The 26,137-nt window shown below is 35.8% G+C and overlaps 1 protein-coding gene across 6 annotated transcripts in view; it reads left to right on the forward strand.

Annotated features, from left to right (window-relative positions):
* The first annotated feature begins 4,323 nt into the window (after positions 1-4,323).
* LOC131149033 (rho GTPase-activating protein 7) overlaps positions 4,324-26,137 on the forward strand; it is a 115,199-nt gene continuing 93,385 nt past the window's right edge. For 3 of the 6 annotated variants that reach the window (XM_058099074.1, XM_058099071.1, XM_058099072.1), the window contains exons 1-2: positions 4,336-4,800; positions 24,632-24,668. In XM_058099074.1, coding sequence (XP_057955057.1) covers positions 4,747-4,800; positions 24,632-24,668 — 91 coding nt within the window. In that variant the 5' untranslated portion in view covers positions 4,336-4,746. Of the gene's footprint in view, positions 4,801-24,631; positions 24,669-26,137 lie in introns of all 6 variants that reach the window. The other 3 variants (XM_058099073.1, XM_058099070.1, XM_058099069.1) reach the window with 2 other exon arrangements.

Genomic DNA, 26,137 nt, shown 5'->3' on the forward strand with positions numbered 1-26,137 from the left:
GAAATGAAGGTGTGTGAAGGCGATTCGATAGTGATGAAAGGAGAAAAGATAGAGGAAAATAGGCGATTTGATAGTGATGAAAGGAGAAAAGATAGAGGAAAATATCTATGTACTGCAGGGGGTTGCGATTGTAGGTAAAGATGCAACTACTGAATCTAAATCAGTTACTTCGTGGTATATGCAGTTGAAGCATATGGGTGACTACATGTATTCGGACGTTTGGGAACCGATGATGATAGCATCAAATGAGAGACATATGTATTTTGTGAATTTATCACAAAGGGTCTTGGTGTTCTTCATGCAGTGGCTGAGGTGGAGAACCAGACCGGGAGAGAAATCCTTATGTTAGATGTAGGGTGCTGAGTACACTGATTTCGTTCAAGAAGTTTTGTAAGCAGGGTAGGTTATATGCAGGGCTTGCAGGGTACTTCTTGGTGAAGTTAGTGAGTATGACGCGTTTCTCGAGTAATTGATCGCCAAAGGTATCGCTAGATAGGAAAGTTGCAAGTGAATTTTAGGCATGTTTTTGCGGTAGACTACTGGTGTACTATTCTAGTGATGAAGGATCTAGGCTTGGTGTTTTTTCAAGACAGTGCCTCTTTCTTTATTCACTAAGAAAGGAGGGAACAACCTGGGTGATCTTGTGGCAAACAAAGAGGTGATCGAGGACATGACTTTTTGTTGATAAAGTCATGGGGTAGCGTACTCAGGTAAAGGAAGAGAAACATAAATGCTAGCAAACTGCGGCAATAGCAATCATGTCATTCAGGTGGAGTTAGGGACTCGGGGTAGAAATGCAGGGAGTTCTAACTCAGGTTAACAATAACACTGATTAAATGGACTTGTGATGCAGGTAGAGCAACAGACTCAAGGCAGAGATGACATTGGTCATATTGTAGGGAGTTTCAGCTCGGGAGATCCTTAAAATCATGGCAAGCTTATGTGCACTATCAAACCATCACTTAGATGTGCGAGGTGGTGAGGCTTCCAATATGGAAGAGGGTGATAAGATGCAGTGGAGTGATATGTTTGTTGTGTATGAATGACATGTTATTGGCTGTAAATGCTTTAATCGAGACTTTAATTAGCTGGAAACTCTGTTGAAAGGTTTTGACATGAATGTATTGGGTACAGCCAAGATAGGCCTTGGTTTGTTGATTCACATGGACAAAGCTGCAGGGAGATTGGTATCATCTCAAGGTGGCTTTGTGGACGGAACCGTAGGAAGACTTCGTTTGTCATCTCAAGGGGGTTGTGGAGAATCATTGTGAAATGTCTACCGCTCGGTACCCAAGGACTGGATGTGATGTCTGAAATATGTTAAAGGTCCTCCATGATTGTGTAAATAGGGTGTTTTAGCAAGCAACAGAGTGTACCGACAGTTGTGAGATTTGTTGAAGACTATGCAGGGGGCTTTAGTAATATAAGACTTGCAGCAGTGTTTGTTTACTGTTGTTGGAAGGCTTTGTTGGAAGCCTAGGGTGAAGTCTTTGGGTGATGAATTTATGACTGCAACGGGGTTGATGGTAGAAGCTGAAGCTGCCATTGGTAAGTTCAAACGATATTGTTTGGATTTGGTATTTGACTCCAAGTGTTAGAAAGGAGACATAACCCAATCGGGCGATTCAAGTTCAAGGTGGAACAGTTCATATGTTTTTCAGTATTCTCCTAAGGGGGCATATAATCGCCAAGGTGGAGATTGTTGTTTATGGTGTGGCTCTTATACTTGGAGTTTCATAGACAAGGAAGAAAGAAGAACACGAAGGGGTTGCACAGTAGGCACTCGTCAACGAGTAGATACCGAGAGTCAGAATTTCTCATAATTGAAGACTCGTCGACGAGAGTATGGACACGTTGACGAGTGGTCTCCTTAGTATCGATGATGAATCCTTGTACTCTTCGACAAGTGTCGCCTGGGTTGCAAATAGAAATTCAAAATTTGAATTTAGACGTTATGGTAGTTGGGTATTTAGAGGGAAACCTCTAAGAAACTTCTATTTATATACTTCTGAATGTATTTTTTTTAAAGAGAACTTTGTAAGATTAGTGAATTGTTGTTCCTCATATTATAGTGAATATTGAGTGCCATTTGCTTTATTCTTATGTGATAAATTGTTGTTTCTTATTCATATTGGTTGTGTGTTGTTGAGACTTAGTGATTTGTTGCAAGTTTATATCTTTCGTTGTGTATGTGTGTATCCTATACTCGATTCAAATCACAACAAGTTTGTATCAATGCTTTCAAAGCATCAAATGATTTACTAGACCTGTAGCATTGTTGTAATTGTATATTGAGTTCGTAATTAAAGGTCTCTTCCTTATATCTTGTATGAACAAAGCTATAAAAACTAAAAAGGATCGCCCCTTAGTCATTGACTTAATCCCTAACCTCTTTTATTAGCCATTCAAGTCGATCATTAATTTTTCTTTATCTTATCCTTATAAGTCAATTTCTTACATGCTTATGAATTCGCATGTGATAATTTGGTGATAAACTCGATCACATTTGCAAAAAGCATCTATACGAGACGAGATAAATTTTTATTCAACTTTTCTTTATTCCTTTTTCTCCTTCTTTAACCACTAGATCCTATTCATTTGCACTGATTAATTCCCTTTCGCTCTTCCCTTTTTTTATGTTTAGGTCAAGAAGTAGTAGGTGTGCTCCCATTTTTGTTTGGATTGTTTATAATTTCGACTTTTTACTTTGGAGAGATGTTCATGAGCTTGTTATAAATATTCTTTACTTGTGATATAATGGAAAACAATATTTCCAAATTTTATTTCAGTAACCCACTTCACGAAAATATTATGCAATAATTTTGCATAAGTTCAAATTTGGAAAAATTCGGACCTGGATGAGAATATAAAAGGAGTTTTTTTTCTTATTATTTTTTTAATTCTATTTTTTTTCTTGTGACTAAGTTTTTGTTTGTAACGATAATATTGTTTTTAAAATATTAAGCATGTGGTAGTGGCTAATAGATTTTTAAAAATCAATATAATTATGTATAAACGAACTCTAATTTAAGAAATTTTCAATAACCTTACAAAAATCTTATTAACTACAAACAAAAATATATAATGATTAATGTGTAAAATTTCATTTTGTGATTTAAATAATTATTATCTACTGTACATTATTGTTCTCAAAATAATATTGATTAATTTGCAAAAACTTGATTATTCTTACCTAGAAAATATTATTTGTAATGTATAAAAATATGTTACACAAGCAACACACCTGCCTATAACTAATTTAAGAGGATACAAATAAATGTGCATTTATGTAAAGGTTTCAATGCATTTCAATTTTGGAAATATTATCAAAATAGAGTATATTTTTTATTTTTAGCTATATTTCTATTTTTTGAAATTTCATAGGAATATCCAACTATACTTTTAATGAATGAGTAGATAAGCGAACATAACCAACAATGTCCTCACTACTATTTTTTTTTTATTAAGTGAACACGAGTGGATAAATGAGCAAGCATCAACATTATCTCTCCAAACTTAATTTGATTTTATCCTTGAAGCAAAACATTAAAAAAAAAATTTATTGCAAATTGCTCCGAACAAAGTAGAAAGAATAAAAAATATTAAAAAACAATAAAATAGGATAAAAGTTCATTGGGGGTACTAAATTAAACCGGTGAGATGAACAATAGAAACTCAACACGAGCAGCGGGAGCGAGAGCAGGAGTTGGACTAGTAATGCTTTAAATTTTAGTAAAAAAATATTATTGGCTGGTGTAGTAAAAAGATAAGAATCGATTTGGCTTGTGATTACGTGGCTTCTATTTAAAAATGCATTTTGATTTGCTGTATGAAAAATTATGTGTGACACTATAGTTATGTTTGTTTACATAAATAATCTACACGCAACCCTAAACCCATTTTACACGTGAACAACTTTATTTCACTATATAATCTTTAATTAAAACTTACCAAATACGATGCACCAAGAAAAAAGGAAATATAACTTAGGTTCAAAAACTTTAATTTCAAATCTCATATTCTACTATTAATAAGAAAGCTACCATTACCCTTACTCAAGTTTATTAACTCTCAGTTAATTAACAAGAAAAAGACTTTGACCATTTCATGTTATTTTACCTCTTAAAATTTACCTTCAATAATGTAAATTTACAAAAGCAATTCTGTTATGATTATGCAAAGTTGACTTAAAAAATCAACTGTTTTGTATGGACTCGAGTTTTAATTTTACCTTCTGCGCAGATGGCAGGTGTAATCCCGTGCCGACCGTAGAGGAACAAAGCCCAGTTGTTTCTCCCTTCTCACCAGAGTCCTCCGTCTGACCAAAAGTAGTTGAAAAGCAAAGACTAAGAACATAATCAAATGCCAATATACCACCGCGGCCACTATTACTCTCTACCTAATCGCACTACGGAGAGGAGACAGAGAGAGAGACACAAACACAGATAAGAGAGAGAGAGAGAGAGAGAGAGAGAGAGAGAGGGTGCTTTGGTTGGTGCTTCTGCTTACTCGCCATCCGGTATCCGTTCAAAACCCTAGCTTCAGATCTTGGCGATTCTCAGCCCGAGTGTTCACTCTTCGATCTCCGAATCTGCGCGGATTGGAACTCGGCGCCGACTGCCCGACTCTATGGGTGGGTATTGGGGCGATTGGCTGGCTTGAGATGTTGAGCATTTGGAGTAGTGACTGCTCGATCGAGGACACTCTACATGTCCTTACTGCAGCATTCATATTAGTATGTGAAAAATGTCAGCTTCTTTGGCGGCTCTCGAGCGTCCCAGAATCGGAGCTTCAAACACGGTATGCTGTTTCTTCGCTCCTCTGTATTGGCTTCCCAGGGAAGAAATGTATGGAGAGACTCGGATCTTATGTTTGGGTTCGTATTAGGATTTGCTTGTGTGAGCATTTTCGTTTTCTCGGCTTTTAAGTTGTGAAAAGTTCAAGGTTTCAATTTTTGTTTTTTTAGTTTTTCTTCCCCTCGCATTTTTCCGGGACACCAAACTGGAAGTTATTGTCGGTTGAATGGTTTTTATTGTTTGGGGGCGGGGGGTGGATTTTGAATCTTCAAGTCTTTTTGAAAACGTTGTAATATGTAATGATTTCCAATAAGCATTACATATCTCCCCTTTGTGTTAGTTTTGCAATAATTTGAGGGGTGTATGAGCAATGAAAAATTGAGTTGGAGTCACCCTTTTTAGCCCTTTAGTTGTCTATAGTGACATTGTACAAACTTTTGGGAGAGATTATTTGGAATGAGATTCTTAGTTTCATGAGTGTTAACGATGTTGTGTTTTTAGCTAAGGCTTCATTTGGTGATTAGGAAAGCCTTAATTGCTATTCTGGGAATATTGGATACTTTTAGGGTAAGAAAGATATCTGCTTCATCACTGTGGTGGGAAGTTGCATTCTTTCTAAATTTTCTGAATTTCTACCATTTTTCTCTGAAGCTATGCAAATTTTTTTTACTTGGTCTAGGCACTGTTTTGTTATTTTTTCCACTGTGCTTTTCTTACCAGCATCATTTTGGTAATTAGGGACTGAATTTGTGTTCATTTTTTTTTAATCAACTGAAGGTGCTTTAAAGTGATCAACACATTGTTATGCCTACTCTTCACCATTTCATGTTGACTAAAAAAATAAAAAAAAAAGCTTAATTAGTCACTATAAAGCAAAGGATGAAAATTTTGATTCTTTTCATATAATGAAAAATATATTAAGAAGAGAAAAGAATACAGAAAGAGGCTAGGACATCTTCTGAAGAACGAGAAGCAGAACTAAAGGAAAAAAAGTAAACCAATGGAGTAAGGAATTCTAGTGCCAAAATCTTGATATATCATTCAGGGATGTCCTCTAAAATTTGTAGAAGCTGAACACCAAAGAGAAGCTAAGAAAACTATATTGCTCCATAGAGGATCAAAGGACATTGTTCTTGCATTTTATTCCAATCAAATACAGTGAGGAGATGCATCACTTGGGTTGTCCTGAATGCCTCCTGAACGGACAACGCTCTCCTGGAAAGGGTTTCTTACGCCTTAGAATAACATAGGAATATTTTTGTTTGGAATCACATGGGTATTCTAATGCTATTTCAATAACATTACCAAAATGCCCTTTACTTGTGATAGTTTAATTACCACGGCAAAAACGACAATTGGAATTATTTAATCGTAAAAATGAAAGTAATAATGGCAGTTTAATAATAATAAAATAAATTAAAATAAAAAATAATAATTTAGGAATATTTTTTGGTAATATTCATAGTAATGAAAATAGAACAAATAATAAGATTAATAATAAATTTTTTATAATAATAACAGTAAGTATTGTCATTAATTAATAATAACAAAAATATGAAAACCAATAATAATAATAATAACAATTATAATAATAGTGAATAGTTATAAGAATATTGAAAAACCAACAATAATTATTATTATAATAGTGCATAATGAGAATATTGGGAAAACAATAATAATACCCATAGTATTAACAATGATAATAATATTTTTATTATTATTAGTGAACAAGGGAGAATCTTGTTACAGACAATAAATATTTGGTAATTTTTGCCCCATGAAGCAAGATTACCTACGGGAGATATGGGTGTTGAATACCCATTTTTTGGGGGCATCTTGTATTTCTAGGGAATCCAAGATGCTTGCCATGAGTTCTGAAAGAAGGGCACAACATTTCATAGATTATATTCCCTGGAATTCTGAGAATAACCCGAGCTGAATGCCCCCTAAATAGACATGAAAATGGCATAGTGCCAAATAATTTTGCCTCCTTACAACCTTCAAGACCCTGTATTTCTAGATAAAAGAACTTTCAAAGAAGAAAAGTATAGTGTCTAGTTTTCGATGATATCAAATAGGTTATTTTAGATTGCACTAAGGGGGCATGTAGTTGATCTAAATGGCTTTTGAATAGAGGCTATGCTTGAATCACGTTTGGTGGCAGCTCTTATTTTTCCTAAAATTGGTTTTGAATGAATCAAACATATTCTTATATCTGATTTGGTGAGAGAGAAAATTCAGAGGTCTAGGGAAAAAAAAATTGGCTGAAAGTCCAAAACACAAATGAAACTCTATAGCCTTTGACAATCCGCACTACAGATGATAGGCTGCAATTACCACCCATCTATCACCTTTGATGAAGAAGCTCATCTAGCTTGCAATAGCTTCCCCTTCCAATGGTTTGCCAAGGCAACAAGGTGCACTAGTTTCCCTTATGTGGGTGGTAGCTTCTTCTTCTTCTTCTTTGTTCTTCAATTTCTTTGCCGTTGCTTCTTCTTGATTTTTTGTAACTGATCGAAGTCTTAATTAGTGTTTTTTTTTTCACTTGTCCCCATGAAAATGTTGTATCCTCCATTTTCACTAATATGAAGACCTCGATCACCTCAAATCCTCATGCCAACTTAATTTGGAATATGACCTGATTGCTTTTTGGTGCAAAAAAAATAAATTAATAAAGAAATTATGAGCACCTTTCAATTTCAAAAGCCATAAAAACTATAATATGTGTGTGTGTGCATGTGTATGTGTGTGCATGATCCACAACTTGAAACACTGTTAAAACTTTTTGATAAAGAAATATTGATAAATTCAAGATCTAATCCCAAAAAAAAATTGTCAAAGTTAAAATAAAATGTTCTATTTTTGTCTAACAATATTTATAATATTAAATAAATATATGACAAGAAAAATATCATTAATATTAAATTAAAAACTTTGGTTTATGCAGTCACTTGTTAATTAGACCAAACAATTCTGCTCTAGACAGTTTAAAATTAAAAAACAACACATATTCAGGTTTTAAATAGCAAGTGATTTAAGTAATTTAATATTTAGATTCAATGATTGGTTTAAGTTAAAATTCTAAATGGGATCATGGAATCATATTTGAATTGGATGTTTAGCACTTAACACTCAATTTTTCCAAAAGGTTCCTGGGAGACTGTCGTATAAGGCTTCTTTTCTGCAACAAAGCTACTAGTATTGACTTGATTAAGAACAATGCTCTAGACAAATGCCCTAACTTTCAGCGGGTAATCTTCCAAATAAAAGCATTGAAAGAAAAAATGGTTTGAATTTAAATTATGGACTAATGGGAGAAGAAAGACTTGCAAGGAAAATGCTAGAAGTATCTGGAATCCAAATCTTTCGATTTTTTACATTGAATTTGATATTATAATGGAAGGGATTTATTTGTCGTTGTTTTGATAGAAACGTTTAGAGTTGCATGGACAACAAATCAAGATTGCTGAATTTAATAGCAACACTTGTCTCCTTGATTCAGCTCAATAGATGAGGCTATAGGTGAGCTGGATGTTGTAGGTACTAGGTAGTGGTTTAGGCATAGATGTGGGGGGCTTGCACTTTAGAGGTTCACGTTTTTGAGTGGGAACAAGTGCATGCTTGCCTTTAGGAGCTTCCAAGTTTTGGCATGTAGGCACCTAGGTGGTATTTAAAATTTTTGATTTGAAAATAAATAAATACCCAAGACAGAGGACAAGAAGTGCACCCCTAGAACACACGCACAAAAATTCAGCCAACAATGTAAAACTCAAGAGATCAAAGCTCTCCTATTGTGCTGAATATGAGTGGAAGGAACTCTTGCAAAAGAACCTACATCTGGAAATCAAAGCAAGGCAAAGAAAACCACTTCAAAATGTTTTATAAATACTGATATCTATCAAGGAATAGTTATAGAGATGAACAACCAGTTATTGTATATTTATATAAATTCATAGACCTAAGATCTTTCATTGCAATAGAACTGGTATTTATTTGATTAGTAGAGCTGCCCATTTTAACGACGTATAGGTTGGAAGGATTTCATAGTGCTCAAACTTTTAGAGGATGTTGCAATAGATTGAGCATTCATGTAGTCAACCTCAATTGTTGAGGTTTTAGGCATGTTGTAGTAGTGAAGGAAGAAAAGCTTAGCCCCTTTGGTTCGTCTAAGATTTTGTTAGAATTTGTATTTTTTAAAGGGTGAAGGCATTGGGTGAGGTATTTTATTGCCTGCAAGTTCAGAACACAGGCCACAAGGCTTGAGGGATTCTGGCTTATATTAGTTATGAACTTTTACTTTCAGAACAATGAAATGTACAACAACAACAACAACAACAACAACAACAACAACAACAAGTGTGCTACTAGGCAATTTCCTCCTCTAGCTTAAGAGCTATTAAATCCTTCCTCACAACCTTATTCTAGGTTATTTTAGGTCCACTCGTACTCCTTTTAATGTCAGAAATAATAACTAGCTTATTGCTCCTCACAAGTGTGCTACTAGGCTTGTGTTTCAAGTGCCCAAACCATCTAAGTTGCCCCTTTCTTATCTTGTCTTCGACTGGTGCTATGCCTAGTTTATTGTGTATATGTTCGTCCTTAATTTATCTTTTAGTGTTACACCACTCATCCACTTTAACATTCGCATTTTCACAATTTCTACTTTTTGTACATGCTATTTCTTAGTTGTCCAACATTCTAATCCATAAAGCATTACTGGCCTTATAGTCGTCTTTAGAACTTCCCTTTTAATTTTAAGGGTATTCTACAATCACACAAAATGCTTGACGTACTCCTCCATTTTAACCAACCTGCTTTAATTCTATGCATACATCCTCTTCAATTTCTCCTTCTGCTTGTATAATAGGTCCAAGATATCAAAATTTACTAGTGCTATTAATGTCTTTGATGATCAAGTTTAATCTTCTCTCCAATGCTACTCATTATGTTATTGAAATTACATTTCATAATTCTGTCTTATTCATATTCATCCTAAAAACTTAAGACTTTATGACAGTTGTCCAAAGTTCTAACCTAGATTCCACACTGCTCCTACTTTCATCAATCAATACAATATCATTTGCAACAACATATGTCAAGGGATCTCGTTTTGGATATTCGTAGTGATTTCATCAATCACTAAAGCAAAAAGATAAGGACTTAAATTAGAACTTGATGTGCACCTATTGTGATTAAAATTCTCCAGATTCCGCTCATACAGTCCTAATGCTAGTTGTTACTTTAGCATACATATCCCTAATGACCTCAAGTATATCTACTATGGACTCCCCTTTCTTTTTTTCCCCTAAAACCACCAAAAAACTTCCCCAAGTACTATATTATAGGCTTTCTCTAGGTCAATAAACCGTATGCAAGTCCCTTTTCTTTTTCTTAAATTTTTCCATTAATCTTATTGAAAGATAATGGCTTTGACCTCTCTAAAACTAAATTGAATCTTTGAAACTCTTGTTAATTGTCTTATTCTTTGTTCCATTACTCTTTCCCATAGTTTCATCGTATGATTCATAATCTTACTTCCGCGATAGTTATTACAATTTTGAATATTGCTTTTGTTTTTGTATAAAGGTATTATTGTGCTTTTTTTTTTTTCCCAATTTCTTCGACATTTTCTTAGTTTTTATCATAGTGTTGAATAGATTAAAGAACCATATAATTCTTTTATCCCCTTAATATTTCCAAACTTTAATTGGTATGTTATTTGGTTCTAAAAATTTCCCACTTTTCTTTTTTTTAAAGCCATCTTAACTTCAAGGATTCTAATTTTGTGAATAAATCTCCTATTTTTTAGTCTTTTCCTCATTTTTCACTTCCAAGCGCAAGCTTTCAGTTTGGTTTTCATTAAACAACTAATTAAAGTTTATTTGCCACCTCTCTTTTATGACTTCTTCATTGATTAAACATTATCGTTCTTGTCCTTTGTACATTTTATATTTTATCTAAATCTTTGCATTTTCTTTCTCGACCTCAAGCAAGTTTATAAATGTCTCTCTCCTTTTATATTTAGTATAGTATATAAAGTATCATAAACTCTATGTTTAGCTTCACTAGTAACCTTTTTTGTATTTTTACCTCTTTTTACTTTTCTAGATTTTTTATATTTCTACAACTTTGCCATGTTTTATATGGTTTATTTTTGTCTTTATGGCTTTTTGGACATCTTGATCCCACCACCAACTTTCTTTACTGCTTGAGCATCTTCCTCAAGATTTACCTAAAACCTCTTTTGCTTTGTTTATAATAGAGTTAACCACACTATTCCACATAGTGTTGGCAGCTACCTTATCCCCTATTGTCGAATCACTTTCTTTAATAATTTTATCTTTGAATTTTACTATATTTTTTCCCTTCAAGCTCCACCACCTAGTCCTCTTGCATTGATTTATGTTGCTTTTTCTCATCCATTTTTTAGTGTGTGTATATGTCTAATATTATGACTGTATGTTGTGTAGTTGACATAGTAGTTAGAGGTGCAAGGCGAGCCGAGGCGTAAAGGGTCTTTGAAGCCGAGGCGCTAGGCGAAGGCGCGTTTAAAATGTGTATTTGGGGTAATTGATATATGAACATATGAATATCTAGTAATATTATAATTTAAAATGCCAAAACATTCAATAATAAAATTGGAAATTTAATAAAATTGCCAGGACCGAAGCCCAAAAGCATCAACAATTCAACATAGTTCAACATCAAAAGAAAAGAGTACAAATAAAAAAATAGTAGCTAAATTTCAATAAAAAGAATAAATATTATGTATTAGTTATAATTTATAAACTTACATTAATTAAACTAAATATTACAAATTAAAAAACAGTAGCTAAATTTCAGTAAAAAGAATAAATATTATGTATTAGTTATAATTTATAAGCTTACATTAATTAAACGAAATATTTAATTTATAAGTTTACATATAAAGAAGAAGAAGAAGAAGAAAAAGAGAAGCAGCAGGCAGCAGTCAGCAGCACGCTGCACGCAGCAAGCAGGCAGCAGGAAGAAGAAGAAGAAAAAGAAGAGAAGCAGCAGGCAGCAGAACGCAAACAGCAGAAGAAGCAGGACGCAAGAAGATGAAGAAGAAGAAGAAGAAGACTTACGAAGGTTCGAAGGCAGGCAGACGAACTCACGAGGGCTCCTGCTGGTTCGAAACGAACTTGTGAAGGCTTCCAGCTGGTTCAAAGGCTCGTGGACGAGCTCATGCTGCTGGTTCGAAGGATTGCTAAGGCTCCTGTTGGTTCGAATGTGCAAGACGAACTCATGAAGGGCTTCGAAGGGCCGAAAGGGGCTAGGGCTCTGTTCGTTCGAGTCGAATGAGGGCTACGGGTCTGGCTGTGGCTTTTTCTCTCCTTTAGATGATTAAAAATTCACAAGGCGGGACTCACTGTGTCTTGTCGCCCCACTGCGCCTCGTCTCTCCTAGTGTCCCCTCTTGCAAGTCGCCTTGCCCCACCTGGTTTGAGGCGCAAGCCTCTTCGCCTCACTGCACCTTGCTCCCTGGCACGCTTTTAACTACTATGGTAGTCAAACTTTCACCTTGGATAATTTTACAGTTTTTACATGATAGATGATCCCCTCTCCTAGTTAAGAAGAAATCTATTTGGCTTTTATTTTGCCCACTCTTGAAGTTATTAAATGTTTTTCTTTTTTTATAAAGTAGGTATTCAATATGACCAAATCGTAGGATATGACAAAATATAAACTTGTATCACTAGCTTCATTTTTATATCCATGACCTTCATTTATCCTCTCATAACCTATATTGTCCTTCCCAATGTGTCCATTCAAGTCAGCTCCTTGCCCGGGTTATGATGTATTTTGTTTGACCTGGGAATGCCCAGTGTATTTGTAAGTATTCTTTTGATCAATATATTTTACCCCATTTTGATCAAAAAAAAAAAAAAAGTCAGCTCCTATAAATATCTTTTCAAACATTTGTTTCCCTTGCATAATACTATCCATATCTTCCTAAAAATTGTCTTTTAAGGTTTTCTTTTAAGCTTATTTGGGGAGCTTACACACTAGGCCTTGAGCTATCTTGATTTTTATAATCTTATCCCCTATTTTTTTAACTTATATTACATAATCTTTTAAGTCTTTCTCTACAATGATCCCCATACCATTTTTATATTTCTCCTTTCTAGTGTACCCAAGTTTAAATCCATATTTTTCAATTTCTATAGTTTTCTCCCTACCCATTTCATCCCTTGAAGGCAGGTTAAGTTAATTTTCTTTCTAATCATTTCCACTATCTCCATGCTTTTGCCTATGAGTGTCCCTATATTCCAAGTTGTTAATCTAATCCTAGTTTCTTGTGTTAACATCTCTACTTTCTCCCGTCTAGATTGACCCGGTCTACTCCACCCTTCTCAATTTTTCATTGCACTCGAGTGGTATAAGTGCAAAGTGTCGCTCATAGGGAACACCCTAGTGAATATTTGGTAAGGATTCATGTTAAAGATGTCAAGTTTTATATTGGCTGTCAGTTACCTAACGCAACCCTACTCCTTTATTCAAGCTTGGGACCGACATTGTGTACAAAGATAATTTGTGTTACATAGGCGAAGTACAAGAATCAACAATTTTGTGTGTGTGTGTGTGTGTTTTTTTTTATATGTTCATGCGAACTTGTTTCACAAAGACAGAGAAGCAAAAACTAAAAACCCATACAACTTACCTTGAGCAATCCAAACTAAAACAAAAAATTATCTAACCTACCCCTACAGTTAGGTGACAATTTTCTAAAGCACACCCTAGAACTAGATCTAAAAATCACACGTTCATCGCAATGAACCTAAAATCTAGAGCATGCAAATTCGGCTTGTGAAACAAAGCTAGACTAAAATAAAAAAACTCGTGCGATGGTACTTTTGGAAAATTTTTGTATACTCCAAGAGTTACAAAAGGTTTTTGTCTTGAGATCCAAAAAATGAGAAATTAAATGCATATGATAAGCCTATAACTCAAAACTTACTTTACTAACCACCAATTAAGGACATTTGAGAAAAAAAAAAAAAAAAAACAGATCAAGAGATTGAGAAGATCTCACCGGCGGCCAAAAAAGAAGCTAAAACATATTTGGTCACAACGAAAAAAAGAAATGCTTCAATTGAAAAGCATAGATAACCTTTGTAAGAATCCAATTCAAAACCTGGATCCTGAGCAGAAGAGCTCTAGGGCTGACGTGTGAAACCTTGGGGTTAATTTCAGGCAAAGTTGGATGCCCCAATACAACACCATTGACGGCTTGCTGTGAAATACAGCAGGAAGTACCCCTTGATGTCGGCTGGAAAATTTAATGCCAGCAGCGAAAAAATTCTACACCAAGATCAATTGATTGGAAAATATGGAAAGCAATGAGCGATTGCGGGAATTCTTCAATCGAAATTCAAGGTTTGGTGATGGAGTTGAGGTATTGCTGCTGCAGAGACATTGATGCTTGCTGAAGACAGAGAAAGAGAGATATTTAAACTTGCTAAAGCTAAAGAAAGGAAGAGTAAGGACTTAGGAAATGTAAAATGTATAAAAAGTGAGCATGATATTGTCTTGGTTAAGGACGAAGACATTAAAGAAAGATGACAAAGTTACTTTAGTAAGTTGTTTAATGAAAGCAACTAGAGGGCTTAAACTTAGAATTGTCAAATGAGGAAAATACTAAAAATATGAGATTTATTCGCAAAATTAGAGGTAACGAAGTTAAGTTTGCACTAAAAAAGATGAAAAATGGGAAAGCTATTGGACTGGATAACATCCCAATTGAAGTTTGGAATTGCTTAGGTGATAACGGAATTATATGGTTACCTAATTTATTTAATACAATTATAAAAACTAAGAAAATGGTAGATGAATGGAGGAAAAACACTTTAATACTTATATACAAAAATAAAGGAGATATTCAAAATTGTAATAACTATTGTGGAATTAAACTTGAGTCATACGATGAAACTATGGGAAATGGTAGTTGAACAAAGATTAAGGCTAGAAATGAAGGTCTCAGAAAATCAATTTGGTTTTATGCCTGGGAGATCTACCACAAAAGCTATATATCTTTTAAGAAGAGTAATGGAAAAGTTTAGGAAAAAGAAGAGGGACTTGCATATGATATTTATTGACCTTGAGAAAGCATATGATATGATACCTAGGGAAGTTCGATGGTGGGTTTTAGAAAAAAAGTGTGTATGTAGTAGGTATACTGATGTCATTAAGGATATGTACGATGGAGTAATGACTAGTATAAGGACTGTAGATGGAGAAACTAGAGAATTTCCAATCACCATAGGTGTACATCAAAGATCTGCTTTGAGTCCTTATCTTTTTGCTTTAATGATAGACCAATTGACTAAGAGTATTCAAAAGGAGGTTCCGTGGTGTATGTTGTTTGTAGATGATATTGTATTAAGTGATGAAATTAGGGACGGAGTAGAGGCTGAGTTAGAATTATGGAGAGAAGTTATGGAATCTAGAGGCTTTAGGATAAACAGAATATATGAACTGTAATTTTAGTTATAATAGGAGGAATATTGGAGACAAAGTTAAACTTGATGAAGAAAAAATAAATAACGCTTGTAGATTTCGATACCTTGGATCTATTATGCAAGCTGAAGGAGAAATTGAAGATGGTGTAATGCATAGAGTTAAGGCAGGTTGGGTAAAATGGAGAAGTGCTTCAAATGTGCTATGTGATCGTAGAATACCCTTAAAATTGAAAGGAAAGTTTTATATGATTGCTATAAGACCAGTTATGCTTTATGGATTGGAATGTTAGACAACGAAGAAATATAATATGCAAAAAGTAAAAGTTGCCGAGATGAGAATGCTTAGATGGATGAGTGGTATAACCGTATAACATTGAAAGATAAATTAAGGAATGAACATATTCACAGTAAGTTAGGTGTAGCTTCTATAGAGGATAAGATAAGGGAGGGACGACTCAAATGTTATAGACACTTGCAATGTAGGCCACATAATGCATTAGTGAGGAAGAGTGAGTTAATTACTATGAGGGACGGTAGAAGGGGTAGGGGTAGACCTAAAATAACTTGGGAGAAGATAGTGCGTAAGGATTTAATATCCTTGAATCTGTCAAAAGAAATTGTCTATGATCACATAAATTGGCGAAAAAGGATTCATGTAGCTGACCCCACCTAGTGGGACTTGAGGCTTGGTTTTGTTGTTGTTTGTATATATATTATATATATTAAAAGTTTAAATATAATATGTGTATTATTTGTTTTATATAAATATTAAAATATTAAATCGGTTAACCGATTTAACAGAAATTCAGTTTGCTTGGTTTTGAGTTCGGTTAATATGGAATTTCGGTTTGGTTTGGTTTGGTATGAGGCTTTTTTAATCGAAATTTTTCGGTTAATTAGTTGAATTAACCGTACTAACCAAATGCTCATCCCTAGTTACAGTGTACATATCCTTGCACTTGCTTTTTTATGCAGAGAGGTTGTTTCCTTGGACTCAAACCTGTGACAAGCCAGTTACAAAGGAGCAACTTTTCTGCTGATCCAAGAAGCCCAGCCTCAATAAAATATGATTATAATGAGTTTAAAATAATGAAAAATGTATCTTTAAAAACATATAAATTTAGTTGGTGGCTTTCTTCTTAAGTACTTAAAGAGGTTTTGGGAGGTGCAAGAATGTGAGCAGGCTATGGTGGTATGCAGTTTTGGCTGTTTTGTGGGTGGTTTTGGTGGAGAGGAATGCTTGCAACTTTCATTGTGACTTTTGGTCTATTCATTTGATTTGGAGCAGTATCATCTTTCTTTATATACCATAGGATTATACTTGGTGTACTACAGAGTTAGTTTAAAATTAAAATTATTAAGTAATTACTATTTTTTTACGTTTTTTTTTATCAGTAAAGAGATTTATATTAGCAAGGCATCAGGGGGATGCCAACCCATGGTACAAAACATCAACCACTCTAGGGAGTGTCACAAACATTAAGGATTACAGATCATTAACAATTTGCCCACTAAGCTAGCTGGAAACGACAGCAGTCCACTACTCTCTTTTGCAAATCTGAAGCTGATTAGTTGCATCTTTGACGGCTCTCTTATTTCTTTCTTTCCAAGCACACCAAAAATGACATGAGGGATGAGGTTCAAAGCCTTTCACTTCTCCTTGGTGGCTCTGATGCCTTTCCAAGCCCAAATCTCTCCAACTGAATTTTCCGTAACCCACTGCTGTCTAGTCAAGGATAGAACCAAATTCCACAAGCTCCTTGTTCAAGGCAGTGCAGAAGAATGTGGTTGATTGATTCTGCATCAGCCATACAAAGAAAACACCTATTTGTGACTGTAAGCCCTCCTTTCTGCAGATTGTCAAGGGTTATATTTCCATGTGTAGACTCTTAAACAAAAAGGGCAACCTTTTTATTACAATATCTTTAATTTACATTATTTTTATTTTTCATTATTTTAATTATATTTTAATCAAATTTTGTTATATAAATTGTATTTGCACAGCGGAAATTAAATGCAGCAAACAATGAAAGAAATAGAACACAACCATGCAGTATATCTAAAAGCAATGGAAACAACACAAGGAATTACGTGGTTTGACAATGCCTACATCCACGGGAGCAATTGACAAAGTACTTTACTATCTTGGTGTTAGAAGATACTTACAATGATCTTATTACATTACAAATACACCCAAAATAGTGTATATATAAAGTTCCCAGAGCGTTTTCCTACAAACCCCAACCAACTTAATGCCTCTCTTTCAAAATTCAAAAATCTGGCTGGGTTCCCGAGCCAAACCATTGACGGATTGGGCCAAATCATAGACGGTTTCAAACAAAATGTAAATTGTCCGAATTTTGGTACCAAACCGTCGACGGTCCTGGCCAAATTTTCGACGGTTACTTGTTGCTCCTCAGCACTATGATTTTTCCACTATGTCTTCTCCTTGTACAGGCATCCCATCGAGTATATGAGCCACATATCACAACAATCTCCACCTTGGCGAATATACACTCCTTAGGAGAACCCGAAAACATAGCCCGTTGCTCCACCTTGACCTTAGGATGTTATGTTGGGGACCGCTTCCTGTCTAGCAACTGGAGACAAACACCAAGTTGTAGATGTTACACCCGAAGACTTCACCCTAGGCTTCCAACAAGGCCTTCCCACAATAGTAAACACAAAAGCTGCTGCAAGCCTTCTATTACCAAAGTCCCTTGCATAGTCTTCAACAAATCCCACAACTGACGATCCACTATGTTTCTTGCCAAAACACCCCATTGCACCATCATGGGGGACCTTTCACATATCCTGGACATCACAGTCCGTCCTTGGGTACCGAGCGGTAGACATTTTACATTGATTTTCCACAGAACCCTTTGGGACGGCGAACAAAGTCTCCTTGCGACTCCATTTATAAAGCCACCCTAAGATAACACTAATCTCCCTCTAGCTTTGTCCACAAAGCCACCCTGAGATAACACTAATCTCCCTACAACTCTGTCTATGTGAATCTTCAAACCAAGATCCTTCTTGGCCGTACCCAACACATTCATGTCAACAGAATTCCCAACTGATTAGCCTCAGTCAAAGCCTTCTTAGCCAATAACATGTCATTCACAAACAACAAATCACTCCCTTGCATCCTATCACCCTCGTCTTCATTGGAAGCCTCACCAAGTCCCATATCTGGTACATATACAATGACTTCATCTCTTCCAGCATAGCACTTAACCATCTACTTTTCCTTTGCCGTGCACCGCAACTTGAAAAATAGTAGGAACCTTGCTGCAGGTAGTAATGAATACATGAAACATTAGAATGCTAAATTTGTACCTGACTGGTGGTCTGATAGTGCACATGGGCCCGCCGTGATCGTGCTGGTCTCTCGAGCTGAAACTCCCTACAATATGAACAATGTCATGTCATCTCTACCCTAAGTCTGTTGCTCCACTTGCATCACATGCCCATTTAAACTGTGATACGGTTGACCCGAGATAGAACTTCCCGCATTTCTGCCCTGAGTATCTAGCTCAACCTGAATTACATGTTTGTTGTTGCCGCATTTTTCTAATATTTGTTTCTCTTCTTTTACCTGAGTACACTGCCCCATGACTTTCTCACTGAAAGCTATGTCCTCAATCACCCCTTTGTTTGCCACTTGATCACCCAGCTTTCACCCACCTTTCTTATACCCCAGAAAGGTGTACTGCCCGGACATAACACCAAGCTTAGATCCTCCATCACAAGAATAGTGCACCAGTGGACATTCACTCATACCTGACTAGTTTACCGCAAAAACAGCCCACAATTCACATACAACTCTCTCATCTAGAAATACCTTTGGCAATCGGTCATATGAGAAACGCGCCATACTCACTGACTTCACCAAGAAGTTCACTGTAAGCCCTACATGTTACCTGCCCTGCACACAATCCTTCTTGAACAAAACCAGCGTACTTAGTCCTAATGTTTGACTTGATTATCTTTCTCCGGTTTGGTTCTCCAGCTCAACCACAAGTTAAACCTGGTAAACACCCTAGACTTGTGCCACATGAGATAAACCAAGACTTTTCGTGATACATCCACGAAAAACATATGTTTGTCTTGTGATGCTATTCTCACCGGTCCTCAAACATCTGAATATATGCAGTCACCCATATGCCCTAATCACATATGTCACAGAATATTTAACTCAGATTCCACAACTGCAGCTCTACCTCCACCTACAACTGTGATACCTTGCAAAGCATAGATATTTGCTGCTACCTTTTCTCCTTTCATCACTATCGGGTCGCCTGCACACACTTTCATTTCCCCACTTTCAGACTTGTAACTATATCCGTTACAATCTAAAGTGCCTGAAGAAATTACATTCTTCCTTAGACCCGGTACATGCCTTAAATCTCATCTCATATAGTTCTCACAACACTGTCATACATTTTGATTTTAACATTTCTAATACCAAATATTTTGCATGAAATATCATTTCCTATCAAAACATGACCAGTATTAACTGGTCTGTAGGTGTTGAATCATTTTCTATTTGCTATCATGTGATAAGAGCATCCGGTATCTAGGATCCAAGAATCATCCGTGAGGCACTTTGAACCCGATGAAACACATAGCATATCACCATCACTGCTCCTTGAGTCTCCTACCACTACATTTGTAGATTTTGATGGACCCTGCTGATTCTCAGCATTCCCTTTCTTCCACTCCGGATATTCTGGTCTTATATGCCCAATTTTACCACACCTTAAACACTTTATGTCTTTCCTCTTCTCGGACTGCAATTGAGATCCGCCCCGGGACTTACGTCTTTCACGTTCTTGGTTACTCTTCACCACAAGCCCTTCACCATGTGAAACTTCATCACTGTCCATTTTTCTTTGATGAAAACTGAACAATGCGCTTGTCACCTCTTCCAAATTCAGGCTTTCTTTACCCCATATCAGAGTTGTAACCAAGTTCTCATACGTGTGAGACGTTGGTAGGGAATTCAATTGCATCACTGCCTTGTCATCTTCCTCGAATTTCACATCAACCCGCATTAAATCGCTTATGATTTGATTAAATGCATTGATATGTTGGTTCAAATCCGAACCCTCTACCATATTAAGCCAATATTACCTTTGCTTAAGAAAGAGTTTATTTGTAAGAGACTTAGACATGTACCGGTTTTCAAGCTTTTGCCATACAGTGGTAGCAGAATCCTATTCCATGACGTGATATAGCACGTCATCTGCCAGACACATTCTGATAGTAGCCACCGTCTTTGCCTCCAATTCCTTCCAATTTGCTTCATCCAGGCCTTCCGGTTGAACATCATACAAGACTTTCACCATCCCGTGCTGTACAAGCAAATCTTTCACCCTTCTTTGCCATAAACCGAAGTTCCTGGTTCCATTAAACTTGACATCATCAAATTTTGCAGACGAAGTACCAGAAGCCATTACAACAATTGCTCTGATACCAATTTGTTGTATAAATTGTATTTGCATAGCGGAAATTAAATGCAGCAAACAATGAAAGAACAACTACAAAACACAACCACGTAGTATATTTGAAAGCAGTAGAAGCAACCCAAGGAATTACGTGGTTCAGCAATGCCTACATCCATGGGAGAAATCAGCAAAGTACTTTACTATCTTGGTGTCAAAAGATACTTACAATGATCTTCTTACATTACAAAACACCCAGGACAATGTATATATATATAAAGTTCCCGGAGGGTTTCCCTCCAAACCCCAACCAACTTAACGCCCCTCTTTCAAAATTCAAAAATCTGTGTTAGGTTCCTGAGCCAAACTGCTGAGAGATTGGGCCAAACCGTCGACGATTTCAGACATAATGTAAATTGTTTGAGTTCTGGTACCAAACCGTCGATGATTTACCTGCTGCTCCTCAGCACTATGATTTTTCAACTATGTCTTCTCCTTGTACATGCATCCCATTAAGTATATGAGCCACATATCACAACAAATTTATTGTTTGATTTATGGCAGTTGAAGGATGGTATAGAAATTGATTGATATTTGATCCAAAGACAAAAGTAAGCGTGTGTTCAATCAGGTTTTTGTTTTTTTTAGTTTTGAGAATAATACCATATGCATTGCCAAATTTTTTGTTTTTAGTTTATTTTATTTTTTTTCTTGTTTTGCTTGTTTTCATAATTTTTAAGGTTATACCAAACACCACCTTGGTTTCTTTGTTGGGGTGCAACTTGCAGAGTTTTAAAGGAGGAGTTTTCACATTGGGGGTTATTGCTCCATTATTTTGTTGCTTCCGTTTTGTTTTCCTTTTTAGGAGGATATCTTATCCTTGATCTTGTATTACCATTTCCTCTTTCTTTATAAATTTCTTCTTTAATTGAAAATAGTGAGTTTCCATGCATTTATTTTTCTCTTTCTCAAACAAATTTAGAAATGAAAATTTATCCTAAATATTGAAGATTAAGAAAGTGACGTGTTAAAAAAAATTGCTGATTGATTGACTACTAGATATTTGTTTCTTTTTTATGTATTGGTGGCTAAACAAAGGAAAGTCCGAAATAATATATCAGAAACAGAAGTTGCTGGAGATTTGCTCTATCATTGGGGATTTTTTTTGGTGCTGCAATTGGTTGTTTTGTCAAACTAAAAGGTTCCTTGGACCTTGAAGGTTTTTTAGGTTTTAACAGTTGGTTAATGCTTTTAGTTTTAGCAGTTGGTTAATGCTTTTTTTTTGTTTTCAATTATGGTTTCATACTTTTTAGTTTTTAATGTTGGTTTATTTTATTTAATGTAGCTCAGCAAAGAAAGAAAAATTGTTTACTGTATGGAAATATGTACCCATTAAGCATACACTGATACGCTTCAGGGCTCAGGCTAAAATCTGCCCACCAAATTCACTAAAGCTTATGCCCATTTTGAGGAGTGCCTTTTAAAACATTGGTCATAGTAACTTGAGGTCATGTCCAAAGATGGTCAAAGTTACATAAGTAAGCGTAGAATTGTGACATGAATCAGGAACGTCTTGTGACACTGAAAGTGATACCTCAGTTAAGAACTGTCAGATTCCCACTCTACCTTAAATCTTAAGTTGTTTGGTTGCGGGCCAACAATGCATATCAAGTCTTAACACTCCCCCCTATGTGCAGCCTGATTGCATGTGGAGATATAAACAAACTATAAATGTGGGCAACAAGGCTAGGACTTAGGACCTCCTGGCTTTCCGCAAACAAAGCTCTGATACCATGTTAGATTACCACTTCATCTAAAAGCTTAAGTTGTTAGGTTGTGGGCCAACAATTTACTAAGAACTAAAACAAGAATTAGCATTGTCGGTCTTAAGGATTAAAGAGTGATCTTTGCTGTACAAAGTATTGTATAATTATTTTTAATATTTAATTTGCATAAATCATAGAATATAGGACTTAAATCTTCAAGCATGCTTTACTTATTTCTATCAAAATTACACTTGTTGCTTATTCATCATGGTCAAATTTTGCGTAAATCAGTTGAAGTCTTCAAACTTTTAGGTGCATTTGAATGTCCTATGGATTTTTCTTAGTAGGTAAGTTAATAGCCTTGATTGAGATAGAGAATGTCTTGGCGGGAGGGGATGGGGTTGTGTTTGAACAGGTGACCATGATTCCTGTGGTGCAGATCATGCGGATTCATACCCCATTGGTTTTGGATGTCCTGTGGAATTTGAATGATCTCATTTTAGGAGAACCTCAAAATGATCCCATGGTATCAAATTGAGCAGTACTCTATTTTCTTAATGATTTTCAAGTTAGAGGAAAATGCAATGTGTCCATTTTAAATTGTTGGGGATGGGTGAACATACTCTTGCTTGATCTAAATATCAGTATTTTTTTTGATAACAAAACAAATCTATTGAAGAGAAGAACTAATTACAATGATACGAAGATAAGAAATCCTCCTAGAAAGAATGCTCAAAAAAGAAATAGATACTAAGAAATTACATTAAAGCTGCCTTCCAGTCGCTTTGAAGTTGGGACAGTGAGCCCCCCGAAACCCCAAAATTGTGTGCCCAAAAAGAAGCAAGAAAAATAACTTTCTACCATAGCAAACTTGGTGAAGTCTTCTGATTTTAAAAATTCTAGCATTTTTCTATCAATCCAAAGCAACAAAATAAATGTAAAAATAGTAGTCCCTAAAGATCCTTCCTCTCTTTTTCTTCCCAAAACCCTAGAACTTGACCATCCAAGAAAGTCCTGAATGGGTATCTGGACTCTGAAGCCGCCCAATCCTGACCGGAATACAAAGACAAATTGTTCAACATGTATCTTGCTACCTTACAATGAATGAAATATGGTTGATAGTCTCATTAGACTTACAGCACATCATACAAATATCTGGGCAAAGGGCTTTGTGAGGCCTCCTTATCTGTAATACATAATTTGTGTAGATCTTGTTGAGAAATAGAGTCCAAATGAAAGCCTGGATATTAAATGGAATCTTTGCTTTCCAAAAAACTTTATGTAAAAGGACAGGGCTTGGATTTGTGGATTTTGCGAGATTGGAAAAGAAAGACATCATTGAGAAATACCCTGAAATATCCCCAATCCAAAGCCTTGTATCCCTCTGCGAATTTGGCAAGAAAGAATCCAGCATGCTCAGTAAGCAAAGTAACTCATCAACCCCTCTTTTCTTGACAATCCAGGAAAATGGGACTTCCGTGAGAAAGAGCCCCCCTCAAAAAAATAGAAAGCTGAAATTAGTGCATTGTGAATAGAAGAAAGTCTAAACGAGTGCAGCCCCAACAGGTCCAACGATGACTCTCGTCAACCCCCAAACATCTTCACTGAAGTAGATCTTATCCCCAATTCTTGTTTTTAAACTTGTGAGAGGAAAGAAAAGGCAAGCAACCTGGGAAACAAACTTCCAAGGACTCGCAGGAGTGGCACTGCAACTCCCTCTTGAATGCCACCCATTCTTGTGTATTTCGTATAAACTCTATTTTACCTTGTGCCTATCAATATATTGATTGCAAGTGAAGAAATTCCTGGGGCCACAGGCATGAAAAAAGTCTAGAAATGGTTATAGACCATGTCTTTTGAATAATTAGATTTTTTTGGGTAGCTTGGGCAATATTTTGCTGCTCTCGTAAGCCATAAGAAGTATAAACAAAATATGTTCTTGTATATACTTTGATGTGTTCTCAGTTCTCTGTGCATTCACCCTTTCTGCGCATATAGACATTTGTTTTTATTTTTTCTCCTGTTCTGTGTTTGTTCTGGTTTTTCAAGTGTTTTTAATGCTGAGCACATAAATTAGTTTCAGACAATATTAGGCAGGTGGGTTGGTTTTTTTTTCCCCTAACTAACGGGAGAATTTGACAGGTTTTCAAGAGCGGGCCACTTTTCATATCTTCAAAAGGTTAGTCTGTTTTTTTTTTACCCTATTAGTAATTTTTTCCTTGCCTGAGTTTTCCCTTCTCATTTGAGTTTCAATTTTTTTTTTGTCATGTTGCTTATCCTGTGAGTTTTGGACATGTGGCTTATTTGTCTGTGTGGTCTGTTCATGATAATGATTGCACTTCAATCTGTATTTTAAAGATCTGCTCTTGTATTTATTAATCTCATTTATCTTTCAGTGGGCTGTTGCTTCATTCAAATCTTACCTGTAGATTCATGCATATGCTTTGCATGTTGTCAGCAATGTGTGGAGTGTATTATATGGCATATATGCTGCAAGATTCACTACGCGCAAGGGTTGATGTGAACCAAAATGTTCTTTAGTTATCATGCTTATAACTCTCCAAAACATTGCTAATTACTGCTGCGTATTCTCAAAGTGATTGATATTAATTGAATTTTAGTATATATATATATAAATACATGGCGCATGAATATATGCATGCATATGTGTACATTGTGGCCTGCCCCTTCCCCAGACCCTGCATATGCGGGAGCCTTGTGCACCGAGATGCCCTTATATGTTTACATAGATATAGATACACACTAACATGTGTGTATGTATATATATATATATATATATATATATATATATATATATCTGTTTGTATATACATGCACTTGTGTATGTGTGTGGATTTTGGGAATTTATGCATGTGTTGTGCATGTATTTGTTAGAAATAAGGGTAAACACAAGAATGGGGAAGGTATAATCTCTTCTATAAGGAGAAGGAAACAAAGGCGAACGCTAGAAGACTCTGATAGATCAGGTGATGGCAGCAAGGATGAGGAGTTACTGCCAAGAGAGAATTTGAGAGAGATGTATGAGAGAAGGGTAATGAACAGAACAGCAGTAAAGGAACTGCCTGGGGGAGAATAGGGAGAGGAGAGGGGAACGATGAGAGGAAGGAAGAAGGAAGAAGGAAGAAGGGTAAGAAGAAGATACAGGTGGGGGAAAAATCTCATACGTTCAATTTAATTCAAAGTCAATGAGAAAAAAACGAACTCTTATGTGGATTTGACACTGTATTTATAATTTATAAGAATTACACATAAACCCCTATGTGTACAAGAAATTACAAATAGATCCCTGAGGAATACATATTACGAACCAATCCCAAGTACAATGCACACACAAGCCTTGTACAAATTAAACATGGCTCACTTAATAAGCTACAAATTAATTGAACATGTTTGGGTTTAGGACCCAACCATGCCTTACTCAATTTTTCTGAATTAGTCTCCAACAAGGGTTTAACTATGGTCTGGTTTCTTGTTCTACATCAAATCCTCCCATTTGGAAAATATTCGGCCTCAAATTTTGAAATGTTGGAGGATCAAAAGTAAAAAGCCATGAACTTGGAGGGGATTGCTGTCTATTCAGATTGAATGGAAATCAATCTGACACTGGATAAAGTGGGTAAGGGAGAT

The sequence above is a fragment of the Malania oleifera genome, chromosome 2, assembly GCF_029873635.1.
Source record: "Malania oleifera isolate guangnan ecotype guangnan chromosome 2, ASM2987363v1, whole genome shotgun sequence".
Taxonomy (NCBI): Eukaryota; Viridiplantae; Streptophyta; class Magnoliopsida; order Santalales; family Ximeniaceae; genus Malania; species Malania oleifera.